Here is a 13,371-nt window from a genome sequence, read left to right as displayed (position 1 = left end):
TTTATCAAAGATTAGTTGCCCAAAGAGCCGAGGGTCCATTTCTGGGTTCTGTATTCTATTCCATTGGTCAATGTGTCTGTTTTTGTGCCAGTACCATGCTGTCTTTGTGATCACAGCTTTGTGTAGTACAGCTCGAAATCTGGCACTGTGATGCCCCCAGCTTTGTTTTTCCTTTTCAACAGTTCCTTGGAGATTCGGGGCCTTTTCTGTTTCCATACAAATTTAAGGATTATTTGTTCCAGTTCTTTGAAAAATGTCCTCGGTATTTTGATTGGGATAGCATTGAAAGTGTAGATTGCTCTGGGTAGCATGGACATTTTAACTATGTTAATTCTTCCGATCCATGAGCATGGAATATTTTCCCATTTTTTTATGTCTTCCTCAATGTCTTTCAAGAGTGATTTATAGTTTCTAGAATATAGGTCCTTTATGTTTCTGGTTAAGTTAATTCCAAGGTAACGTATGGTTTTTGGTGCTATTGTAAATGGGGCGGATTCCCTAATTTCTCTTTCTTCAGTCTCGTTATTCGTGTATAGAAATGCAACTGACTTCTGAGCATTGATTTTGTATCCCGCCACATTACTGAATTGCTCTATAACTTCTAATAGTTTGGGAGTGGATTCTTTTGGGTTTTCCATATAGAGTATCATGTCATCTGCGAAGAGAGACATTTTGACTTCTCTGCCGATTTGGATACCTTTGATCCCTTTTTGTTGTCTGATTGCTGTTGCAAGGACTTCTAGCACTATGTTGAATAATAGTTTTCCCAGTTTTTTTGAACAAAAAGTGATACTTGTTGGAGACCGTGTCCCACAACGATTAGTTCTTACAGAAGCTGCTTTGGTAGTGGTAGCCTTCAGATCCTGGTCACCAGCCCTGGCTGCACTGAATAGTAGATGAATATTCTGCCTTTCTTCTTTGAGAGGCCCTATTCTCCTTGCTGCTTGGGTGTTCTCCACACCTTCCCATGCAAGGACCCAGACCCGTAGCTGCTGCTGGGCCCAGACGACATCTCCAGCACTGGAGGCGTGGCATTCCCTTCTGGCCATTGTTTCCAAGAGGACTTGAATCTGTGTGTTCATGGTCTCCCACTTCCCTTGTCTCTTGGTGATCTTGTGGTGCTAATGTGGTCTGTTCAGTCATATCCTTAAAGTAGCTTTATCTTTCAATGAAGCCACCCTCTAAAACCTGTAATAGCTCAGTTCAAAACCTTGTTTTTGAAGGCTTTTGGTGTCGGTGCCCTGGAAGAGGAAGATGATGACATCTATGCCACGGAAACTTTATCCAAATATGACACCATTTTGAAGGATGAGGAGCCTGGAGATGGACTGTATGGCTGGACAGCACCCAGGCAATATAAAAGTCAGAAAGGTAATTCCATAGACCCACAATCAATGGTAGGCCACACGTCAGGGTATTACAGGAAGAAGGGGTTGCACAATTGATATCGGAGTGTCAGCCTCTGTGGAATTGGGGTTGTGGGTGAAAGATGCAGAGTGAGAAACAAAGTGGGGGGAAGAGAGGCCTAGTGAGGGGAGTAAGGCAGAAGCTAGATGTAGACTGGTTGGGAGCCAGAGCCAGCTGTCGAGGCGAGGCCGAGGTGGGGAGGGGGAAGAGGTCTGGAATCAGGGAAGGATCGAGTATGAGGACAGGTGCTTGTGCTGCAGGGTAGAGGTAGCATGGGGCCAGAGGGAAGCCCAAGGACCTGGGGAGTGGGCCAATGTAGGCCAACTCAAACAGCAGGTCAGAGGCCAGGTGCGGGGACCTGCAGCAAAGGGAGCGTGGCGCCCAGCCCATCTCCTCACTTGAGTCCCTGTCTCTTAGGAGGCTCTTGTTGGGCTAGGAGACAGACACCTCTCAACACAACTTCGATTTCAAGTCAGAGTGTGTAGGGATTCAGATCCTATGGTTCTAAGTAGTATTTCGGTGTTTCTTTCCAGGAAAGGTGTAGGGAGGAGACAGTGTGGCGCAGGTGTGAACAGCTTGTGTTTTGGAGTCACGTGACTGGATCTGTCTTGCAGTGGGACCTTGGGCGAGGCTCATAACCTCTCTAGGCGTCATTTGTAAAGTGACGATCAAATCCACTCTGAGGGTCATTGGGAGGATTAAATGGCATAACTCCATGTTGGGATTAGTACCTGCCCAAAGACTGACTAGATAGCAACCACTTTTCTTTGGTTATAATAGTAAGAAGCACCAAGGTGAAATAAGGAGGTGATTGCTGACGTAAAATGTTATGGAGACATTTCTGTCCTCACGTCAGGTCTGATCGAACTCCTGTAAAATACCTCTGAAACATACATGTTGAAGTAATCTAAGTAATCCAAGCATAACTTCCCAAAAGGATGCCTATTTTGCATGTCTGGAGGAAGAAAAGGCATAGAACGGTTTTTAGAAGTAGTTTGCTTAATGGCTATGAACGCACGTTCTGGAGACAGACTGGCTCCGCTCCAGCCCTGGCTCTGCCCGGTTGTCACCCGTGGCTGCAGGCAGGCTGCGTCATCTCCCTGTGCCCCAGTGTCCTTGCCCGGACAATGAGCATGAGCAAGGCACACCCACGGGGATATTAGCGGACGGAGAAGGCTGAAGACAGGCTGGGCACACGGCAAGCACTCTGTGTCAGTGGCCTCTGTCCTCATCACCAAAGAAAGAACTAGGGTTTTATACAAGATGCTGGGATTGTGCACCCAAATGTTAGTGGGTGTTACCACTTCCTTTTGGTTATCTGTATTTTCAAAATTTTTCTACTAAGATTATGTGTTTCTATAACATAAAAGAAAATGTATGGGCTGCCTGGGTGGCTCAGTTGGTTAAACGTCTGACTCTTGTTTTCGGCTCAGGTCATGATCTCAGGGTTGTGCGATGGAGCCCCGCATCAGGCCCTGTGCTGGGCGTGGAGCCTGCTTAAGATTCTCTCTCTCTCTCCCTCTCCCTGTGCCTTTCCCCAGCCCCTCTCTCTCTAAAAAAAAAATAAATAAATAAAAAGGAAAAAAGATACATGTTAATACATTACAATGTATTAATAATATACATTATGGTAACATGTTAATTATTGATTATATTATGTTAGTACATTAACACAATATTATATCATAATATATTAATATGTATTAATTATACAATACTAATATCATTATATACTAATTATATAATAATTACTAATCTATAATAAATATATGTATTTAAATCTGCCTCCTGGACCAAGTCTTTGGCTTTTCCTTTGTATAACACCCTTGTGCCTGATGACTGAATTCCACCCTTCCCCTCCTCAAGCCTGAGCTGCTGACTTTCCCCTCTCACCCCAGGCACAACTCGTAGTTTTGACCTTAAGGTTTTTCATTGGGTGACTCTAAATTTAGCCAATCTTCATGATTGATTTTAAAACTATTTTTATTTTTTTTTCATGATCCATATGGCTATAATAAATATTCTGTGGCTCTGTCTTTATGCACATTTGTTTTTTATTTTTTCAGAACAAATTCATAAAAGTAAAATTGCTGGGCTTTAAATGAATACAAAATTGGTATGAAAGTTGTTTTTTAAAATTAAAATAGAGAATGAAAGTGTTTTAAAATTAAATTTAATTCCAGTTTAGTTAACATACAGTGTATGTTAGTTAGTTTCAGGTGTACAATGTAGTGATTCAACAATTCCATACATCACCCGGTGCTCTCATGACAGGTGCACTCCTTAGTCTGCATCACCTGTTTCTTTTCTTTTTTTTTAAGATTTATTTGTTTGAGAGAGAGAGAGAGAGTGCACACGGATATGTGCGTGCGAGCACACACAAATGGAGGGAGGGCAGAGGGAGAGAATCTTCAAGCAGACTCCCCACTGAGTGCTGAGCCCAACATGAGGCTCAGCCCAACAACTCATGAGATCATGACCTCAGTCAAAACCAAGAGTTGGGGACTTAACCAACTGAGCCACCCAGGTGCCCCAATCCCCATCATCTATTTCATCCATCCTCCCAATCACCTCCCCTCTGGTAACCATTAGTTCTCTATAGTTAAGGGTCTGTTTCTTGGTTTGTCTCCTCTTCTCTTTTTTCCCTTTGTTCGTTTGTTTGGTTTCTTAAATTCCACATACAAGTGAAAGCAAATGGTGTTTGTCCTTCTCTAACTGACTTATTTTGCTTAGCATAATTCTCCCTAGCTCTAGCCACATCATTGCAAATGGCAGGGTTTCATTCTTTTTGATGGCTGAGTAATATTCCTTAATGTGTATATACACGATGTCATCTTTATCCATTCATCTATCAATGGATGCTTGGGCTGCTTCCATAATTTGGCTATTCTAAATAATGCTGCTATAAACATAGGGGTGCCAAGAGTGTGAAAATTAATCCCAAATTACCCCACAGAATTTTAGGAACTTCAGAAGCTGGTACAAAAGTTCAACATGAGTTGAAGTGCAAAGAATGCTTTTGTGGGGGAAGGATAGTTACAGAGCTGAGCTGCATTACAAGTGTCTGCAGACTTCAGTCTCACCTGCACTGTGGGTGGCCATGCCTACTTCAGGACCTGATAGCCAGCTTGTGCACATGCTCATGGTACACATGCAGAAGGAGCTTATGGCTACAGAAAATGCAGTTCGTGCATATGGATATTTTTTTTAAAGATTTTATTTATTTATTTGACAGAGAGCACAAGCAGGGGGAGCAGCAGAGGGAGAGGGAGAAGCAGGCTCCCCGCTGAGCTGGGAGCCCGACGTGGGGCTTGATCCCAGGACTCCAGGATCATGACCTGAGCCGAAGGCAGACGTTTAACTGACTGAGCTACCCAGGCGCCCCTGCATATGGATTTTTGACATAACCACTATACTCAAGAAATCCTTGAGAATCAAAGAGCCCCATCCAGGAGGTTGTCTCCACAACCAATGACCAATCCTGGCTCCAAGTCAAGAGGGCATTGGTCATTCTGTTTCCTGAGTGATCTTTAGTGATCTTTAACTCTTGTTAGAATTTCATTTGGGAAAAAAAAATAAAAGTACCTTTTAATTTGAACTGAGATTAGATTACTGGCTGACCTGGTTGTATTGTCTTCTGTGCTTTATTTGGATAGTTGCTAAGGAAATTGTGGGGTAGTCTCCCCTGGCTCTTTACCTGGTTTTAAAAATGACTCTCTCATGGTTATGATTTTATTTTTAACCATCCTTGTCCTTTTGATGTTTTCTTGAGATCTTTTATTCCACAGAGTCTATTCTTTGGTGTCCCAAGGCTTAGCTTAGGGACCTAAGGTACTTTTTCTAAAGACAGTGTTGAGGTACTTGTCTGGGAGAGCTATAACCTCACATCCGGGGCAGCCTAATCAGCCAAGGGTGCTGTGGGCCAGGCTGCCAGTCACTGAGTCAATAGAGGTGTGAGAGCTTTACGTACCATTCTTCCCTCCACTTTACTGCTATCTCTGCGAGATAATCATGTGTGACTTGTAGTATTTATGTTCTTGGAGATTAAAAAAACTGACGTCTTTTGTCTTATTCTAACCTTCTCTGCTTCTGAAATTAATCAATGACATCATTTTGTAGAACCAGAAAAAGATCTTCGATACATTGGCAAAATTTTGGATGGATTTTCATTGGCTTCTAAACCTTTATCTTCTAAGAAAGTAAGGAAAACATTTATTTATTTATTTGTTTCTTTTACTGGTTTAGTACTTAACGTCTTTGCTCCTATGTAATCTGAGTTATTATATTAACAATTGAAAAGTAAGTAAATTCTGTTTTCAAAAAGCAACAGTATAATTACGAGTGATTGTCCAGGTAAACATATTCTGCATTAGAAATGTCAGTCAGTAATCAAAATATAGCCAAAATACCTAATTGTTGATCTTTTATTTATTTTTTTTAATCGCTAATCTTTTAAATCTAAGCTCTAAGTAAGTGGTTATTTCCATTAAAAAAAGAATTACATTAGAAACTAGGGGGGGAAATGGAATTGATATAATTCCAAGGGCAATGTAACTTAAGGAAAAGTAGAAAATTTCAAGAAGTCATAAAATGCCCCCATCGTGCCTCCTTCTGAATGCCATGAAGAGCGTTGGCTGGTGTGGACAGGGTTTCCTGGACTTCTTGTATGGGCAAACAGAAGGGAGAGAGGCCAAGTGCATGCAGGTCAAGCCCCATGGAGAGCTCCGCATGCTTTTCCAGAGAGTCCTGTTTTTGTGAGATTGTTGTCCAGCTTAGGCCAAGTGGTACTCTTTGCCACCCATCGGAGCCATGTGCTCGCAGGGAGACATCACTGGGTGATGGGTGCTGGTGGCTCAGGTGGGGCTCCTCGCCATTTACCTTCGTGGCATCCCGTTTTAGATGATTCCATACTTTAATTTGCTCTTTGTTTCTGTATTCAGCAAACATTTGTTAAGTACCTCTGTGGCTTGGCCTGTGGTCCTTCAGAACAGGGGAGGTCAGGGGCATTGCAGCCTAAAAAAACACATTTACAGCAGCTTTGATTTGTTTAGCTGTGATACCATGTTGTAACAGTGAGCAAAATACATTCACAACAGCGTTGAGCACATCGTAAGCCGCCTTTATTGCCAAAAATGTCAAGTAACATCAGAGAAGAATGGGGTTTTTCTTATGTGTATGAAAGGAGAGCATTAAAAATGCTGAGAAGTACTCACTTGACTCAGGGCTCAAGGACTCCCTCCCTCCAGAGCTTAGTAGGACTAAGCTCTGGCCCCCAAGTGTAGCCCTCCCCCAGCAGGGTGCCAGAAGCTCGAATTCACTCTTCACTCCAGCGGGGCCAAGGCGCTGTTGCTGGAGTAGTGCTTTCGGCGGGAGCAACTCAGGGAAGGGCTGTGTTCACCTAGTCTTTCACAGACAGGCCAGTTTTCTACACGTGTGGCCAAAAACCCAGCCTCTGCATCCAGAGGCCAAACAGAACAGTGATCCAGAGGGAGGAAAGTACTTTGCATCCACTGGAGGGCATTAAGAAGAACCATGGCTGCTCACCCCTCCTTGCTGTCATGCTCCTCTGGATTTTTGTGTCACAGCCATAAAAGAGTGTTTGCCAGCTGATGTGGGAGTCCACACATTCAGAGAAGGTGGTCAAGCTGAGACAATAAAGAAATGAGATCTCCTGGCAGTGATGCCAGCCCTCTTCCACGGGCTGTCACAGTGCCAGGTGCTTACCCCGGCTGCCCCTTTCAGCCACCTGGGAACCCCACCTGGCGTCAACTCTGCGGTTGGACACAGGCGTCAGTGTCGTTAAACCCTCAGGGGAGCCCTGTGTGCAGCCGGGCCCCAGAACCACAGCCAGAGAGTGTTCGGTCAGCCCTGGTTACAGAGCTCAGGGTTTTGGGTAGCCAAAAGCTCTAGAAAATGGCTTATATAAGACTGTCCCTAAATACGTGTTTGTTAGACTCAGAGCAAGGGAGACACTTTAGCACAGTGATTTAAAAGTACCCAGTACTTTTCTTTTAATGTATCTGTTCTGTCATCATCAGTGCCCGAATTCCTCAAATATATTTCAATTTCAGTCCGGTCAGCCTTTGAATTAAAACTACCTGAGATCAAAAAATAAGTCCCGAAGCTCTAATTTGGAACTGAAATGTAACCAGAAAAAGAATTCTGGATTTAAAAGCAACTTATTTAAAGTTATTATTTTTTCTAAGTCTCAAATCATACTTTTCTAAATGTTCTGATTTACAGTAGGCCAGTTCTGCGTGTGGGCCAGTACGTTGTGTTAACTCTTGTCATCTTTTTCATCACATCACATCAAATGTGCATATTCTTATCTCTCCGTAGAAGTGGGCGGGGGTAACATTAAAAATGTGTGGCCATGAGAACGATGCGGTCCCTGTGGCCCTCCAGATCCAGAATGGATGTCGGCTGGACACCTGGCAAGGCTGTGCCCAGTGCGACCTCCCCGCTGGAGGCGGGCCTGGCAAGGGCAGGGTTAACAACGCTCACCAGTTATGGTTTTCTAGGTTAAATCAAACACGGTCATCTCACAACCTGTCTTTTCTGGGTTTTTTTGTTTTGTTTTGTTTTTTTAAGACTTACCCACCACCTGAATTGCCAAAAGACTATCGACCGGTGCATTACTTCAGACCTGTGATAGCTGCAACCTCAGAGAACTCCCGCTTGCTCCAGGTGTTGTCTGAGTCAGCTGGAAAGCCAGTGCCCGACCCGGGGACACTCAGTAGGCACCAACTGAATGCCTCCAAGCGGGGGGAGTTGCTGGGAGAAACACCTGTTCAAGGTAGGTGCCACGAAGATGACGAACATTACGTTTATAGTAACTGGAGTTACCAAAACCAAAATGCCAAGTTGTTTTCTCAACAACACCTTTTAGGTGGTTCAGTATTCCCACATGGGGAGAGCAAAATTGTGTATCGTGAACGGCACACATAGCAGTGTACAGATCCGTTACTTCCTTTTTTTTTTTTTTTTTAAAGATTTTATTTATTTATGTGACAGAGGAGACAGCCAGCGAGAGAGGGAACACAGCAGGGGGAGTGGGAGAGGAAGAAGCAGGCTCCCAACGGAGGAGCCCGATGTGGGACTCGATCCCGGAATGCCGGGATCACGCCCTGAGCCGAAGGCAGACGCCCAACGACTGCGCTACCCAGGCGCCCCTAGATCCGTTACTTCTTAAGACTTGTCTTCTAACGTAAGCTTGGGTTGTGCCATTGAAATCACAGCCCTGGGGTGCCTGGGTGGCTCAGTCGTTAAGCATCTGCCTTCGGCTCAGGGCGTGATCCCGGCATTATGGGATCAAGTCCCACATCAGGCTCCTCTGCTGGGAGCCTGCTTCTTCCTCTCCCACTCCCCCTGCTTGTGTTCCCTCTCTCACTGGCTGTCTCTCTGTCACATAAATAAATAAAATCTTTAAAAAAAAAAAAAAAAAAAGAAGGAAATCACAGCCCTGGTCTGAAGCTCAGCAGTTTTCAGACTTGGAATAATTGTCAGGAATGTGGTGCAGACGAGGACATGGGTGCCTTCCCTGTCTCTGCAGAGCCTGGGAACATGTGATTTTTTTCCTCAGGGAAAACGGTATGTAACTCTTTCCTGAACGCCTAAAAGGAACAAGTGTACCTGGAAGTGTGGAGAAGTGTGGAGAATCTCTTGTAGGTTGGCACAGAAAGACCCACAGTGAGAGGTGACCTTGGACTTGGCAATCAGGAGCCTGATAGATATCTCACATATAATAGACCAGAGCAGACATCTTGGTTCCCCACTTCCTATTCCAGACTTGCTCTTGCCCTGGTCTTCCTGTTGTCAGTGAATGATGCCACCAGTGACCCACTGCTTAGACCAGAATGTAGGAATCCTAATTCCTGCCCCCACTCCAAGTCCATCAGCAAGTCCTCTCAGCACTGCCCCCAACATGCTGGGGACCCCATCATGTCTGCATTTCCGCTGCTTCCAGCCAGGAGTAAGCTCCCATCTCCCTCACCTGGACCATTGTGGGGCCTCATTATTGGCCTCCTTACTGCCCAGCCTTCCTCTCTGCTGTCCGTTCCCCTCACTGGCAGCGGGATGAACCGAATCATATCACTGCCCCTCTTAAAACACTCCAGTCCTTCTCACACTGAAGACAAATCCAGACTTCCCCCAGGCTATGCGTTCCAGCCCTGTCTCCTTTTCAGGCCATGTCTTATTCCACTTTCCTGAGGTGCAGCCTTGTAATCCTGCTTTCTGCCCTCAGACCCTGCCGACCATGACATGCCAGCCACTGGGGCCTTGACGTTCGCTGTCTCCTTTGCCTCTGCTCTTCCCTCACGCTTTGGCTCCTTTTACTCAACTCACCACAAATATGATCTCTTTGGAGGGAACTTCCAGGCTTTTCCTGCCCCCCCATATGCGCTAGTGATTCCCCGCCCCCCACTACCAGCCCTTGCCTCTAAGTCTCCTTTGGTGGTGTCACCCTGTTTCCTTTAGGTCCTCCTCTTGTAGCCATCCTCCAGGGTTGACTTTGGGCTTCTCTAATGCCCACACCCCCAGCTAGTGAGAGCGGGGCTTTCTCTGCGGTGTCCCCGCGGCCCAGGCCAGTGCTCCGGGGATGCTGTGACAGGAGTGAGCAGTGCAGGGGCAGCTGGCTCTGAACCGGGGCTTGTGCAGGGCAGGACTGTTCAGTGGTGGCCGCTCGGGCGGAGGGTCCCAAGCCGGGGATGTCAGCTCCCTCATTCTAGGACCACTCACTCACCTGATAAACATCTGCGTATTGGCCTGCACTTTTGCCCACTGTAAAACACGAGTCTTGTTACTTCCTCACTGTCTAGTTCACAGGGATGATACAAATACAGATGAACAAGTAAGTGTAAAATACTCCAACGACATACATTTGTGATATTGAACATGGATGTACCACAGAAGCGTCAATATAGTTGAGTTAGGGTATTTTTCATCTCTTCCTGTTATTGTTTTCATTTAGGTTCGGCTACTTCAGTGTTGGAGTTTCTGTCCCAAAAAGATAAAGAGAGGATCAAAGAAATGAAGCAGGCAACTGACCTGAAAGCAGCTCAGCTCAGGGCCAGGAGTCTGGCCCAGGCTGCCTCAAGCAGCAGAACCCAGCCGTCCTCTCCAGACGTCGGACACTGCTCGTGGCACGTGGCATTGAGTGGAGGGACAGCCACTACAAGAGCCAGCAACTTCAAACCTTTCGCGAAAGATCCAGAAAAGCAAAAACGATATGAAGAGTTTTTAGTAAATATGAAACGCGGTCAGAAAGGTGGGTGCTAGGCCTGGGTCTCCCGCCTCTCAGCCGGGGGAAGCACTTGCCTTTCTGGCCCTAGTCCCAGATCTGAAGTTGAAGCAGTCCGCCTGCAAACAGTGCAAAGACTGTAGTCCTTGGCCCTTGACCTCAGACAGTAAGAACAAAGAGCTTGTGTTTCTCCATATCTCAGGTTCCAAAGATAGCTGTTTTAAGTCGAGAACATGCCTTGGCCGTGGCTAGTGCTAAACCACAGACCGTTTACTGTTTGCAGATGCTTGCCTTCTGTGAGTGTTGCATTTCACACCAAGAGAACAAGGTCATCTCCCCCTTTATCTTAAAATCCTAATCAACCCGCCCTAAATCATGGTCTAAAATTTGATTTAAAAAGGTAGTTGGCTGTTGAACCATTACAAGGGGGAAAAATCACTCCAATCCACGGAGTGGCTATGGGCAGACTGAGGAGAGGGATAGCTGTTGTTCACGGTAGTGGCTGTGACAGTCGTCAGCAAATCTGAGGCTTCAGTTTTCTTTCTTTTTTTAAAAAAAGATTTTATTTGAGGGAGAGAAAGAACAAGTGGTGGGGAACAGCAGAGGGAGAGAGAGAGAGAAGCAGACTCCCTGTTGAGCAGGAAGCCCGACGTGGAGCTTGATCCCAGGACCCTGAGATCATAACCTGAGCCGAAGGCAGACATGTAAACTGACTGAGCCACCCAGGCACCCGAGGCATTGGTTTTCAAAAGCAGATCTCGGTCTCCTGTGTCTTTGGTTCCTACGAAGAACCCACCCACTAATGTTTATTTGTTAAATCTAAAAAAAAGTTAGAAAAAGGAGTATTTTTCTGCCAAAACTTAGGAGTATAGTTGGGATGAACTTATCACTGTCTTGGAGTGGTAGCAAGTTCCTGGCTTCGAAGATTTGACACGCATTAGTCCTCAAATGTTTTTCTCTGTTTTCTGAGGTAGACAGAATTCAATAAAAGAATCATGTTGAGTGGGAGGCACTATTAACTGACGAGTACTCCCCACCATGCTCTTAGAAGCCAGGGTAAAATTTGGTAAAATCTATTAAAAAAAAATCTGGGGGGGGGCGCCTGGGTGGCACAGCGGTTAAGCATCTGCCTTCAGCTCAGGCGTGATTCCGGTGTTATGGGATTGAGCCCCACATCAGGCTCCTCTGTTATGAGCCTGCTTCTTCCTCTCCCACTCCCCCTGCTTGTGTTCCCTCTCTCGCTGGCTGTCTCTATCTCTTTCAAATAAATAAATAAATAAAAATCTTAAAAAAAAAAAATCTATAGGGATACCGTGGAACCCACTGGATATGCACCTTTAAGCCCTATGTTTTTCCTAAGAGTGAAGCAATTTCTTGTTCCTTGTACCATAGATGCCCTGGAACGTTGTCTGGACCCCAGCATGACAGAGTGGGAGCGAGGCCGCGAGCGGGATGAGTTTGCACGGGCAGCCCTACTCTATGTGTCTTCCCATTCGACCTTGTCCTCCAGGTTTACGCATGCCAAGGAGGAGGACGATTCAGATCAGGTGGAAGTCCCTCGAGACCAAGAGGTCTGTCGCCATCATGTCTCTATCCTGATGAATTTTAAAATTAAAACAAATATTTTAGGTCCTTCAGTGGAATGATCACAATATACATAGCACTATAGAATAGGAAATGATTTTATGCTTTTAGCTTCCAGTATAGTTTAGCAAAAAATGTTGTAGCGTAAGAGCTGTTTTGTAATTTTGGAAGATTGCTTGAAAACTCTTCAGTGGAAGAGCAGTCAGGTCAATGGTGTGAGCACTTGATGAAAGAGAATAAATGTCTTTTCCCAGAACGATGTCAATGACAAGCAGTCAGCTGTGAAGATGAAGATGTTTGGGAAGCTCACCCGAGACACATTTGAGTGGCACCCTGACAAGCTTCTGTGTAAGAGGTTTAATGTCCCTGACCCTTATCCAGAGTAAGTGGATCAATCTGCCCTTACATCAGTACTCACTCTCCCATATTAAAGCTATCTTTCCCTCTCACCTACTCATGTAAATTCCCTTTTTCTAGAGGAATTTACATGTAAGTGCTTAGAGTTGCAAATTTTGCAGATTTAACTTCCATTGATTTGTTACTAAAAAAATAAGCAAAGGGCCAGGAAGCAAACTTTATTCCATATCGAAGACACATAACTCAGAAAAGTTAACTTTCAAAAACTTAATGCTTGTCTAATTTGCTGCCTTTTTAATGATGTGCATATAGTTTACATTTAAAATGTTACTTAGGCTAATTCTTTATGAAAGTTCGACACTTGTTTGATTATAAACACTACAAAAAAGCATAGATAATTGAATCAGAAGTTTTGTCAGAAAATTTAGGTATATTTTTAGCAGTGGAACTTTTCCTTAATGGAAATACATTTTCTTTTTCTTTCTAAGTAGGCTGCATGCCCAGCGTGGAGCCTAACATGGGGCTTGAACTCAAAACCCTGAGATCTAGCACTGAGCTGAGATCAAGAGTCAGATGCGTAACTGAGCCACCCAGGCACCCTGGAAATACATTTTCAAAGTTAAATTCTGGATCTTACTAGGGAAAACCTCATGGGCCCTGAAGTCAGCCAACCAAATTCTTAAACTGCTTTGAGAAGCAAAATCACCTTTAGGGACATCTCAGCAAGTAGAAGAGCTAGTGGTGAAAAACATGAGATGTTATTTAATAACATGAGTTATTAA

At 44.8% G+C, this 13,371-nt stretch overlaps 1 protein-coding gene across 1 annotated transcript in view; it reads left to right on the top strand.

The window, feature by feature from the left end:
* The window catches only part of GPATCH1 (G-patch domain containing 1), a 42,945-nt gene that overhangs the window by 14,404 nt on the left and 15,170 nt on the right, over positions 1-13,371 (top strand). The window contains exons 8-13 of the mRNA XM_002929731.3: positions 1,224-1,371; positions 5,527-5,606; positions 7,999-8,203; positions 10,379-10,675; positions 12,041-12,219; positions 12,487-12,614. Coding sequence (XP_002929777.1) covers positions 1,224-1,371; positions 5,527-5,606; positions 7,999-8,203; positions 10,379-10,675; positions 12,041-12,219; positions 12,487-12,614 — 1,037 coding nt within the window. The remainder of the gene's footprint in view (positions 1-1,223; positions 1,372-5,526; positions 5,607-7,998; positions 8,204-10,378; positions 10,676-12,040; positions 12,220-12,486; positions 12,615-13,371) is intronic.

The sequence above is a fragment of the Ailuropoda melanoleuca genome, chromosome 12 (assembly GCF_002007445.2).
Source record: "Ailuropoda melanoleuca isolate Jingjing chromosome 12, ASM200744v2, whole genome shotgun sequence".
Taxonomy (NCBI): domain Eukaryota; kingdom Metazoa; phylum Chordata; class Mammalia; order Carnivora; family Ursidae; genus Ailuropoda; species Ailuropoda melanoleuca.
The sequence above is the reverse complement of the archived record's forward strand: the minus strand, read 5'-3'. Positions and strand labels throughout refer to the sequence as shown.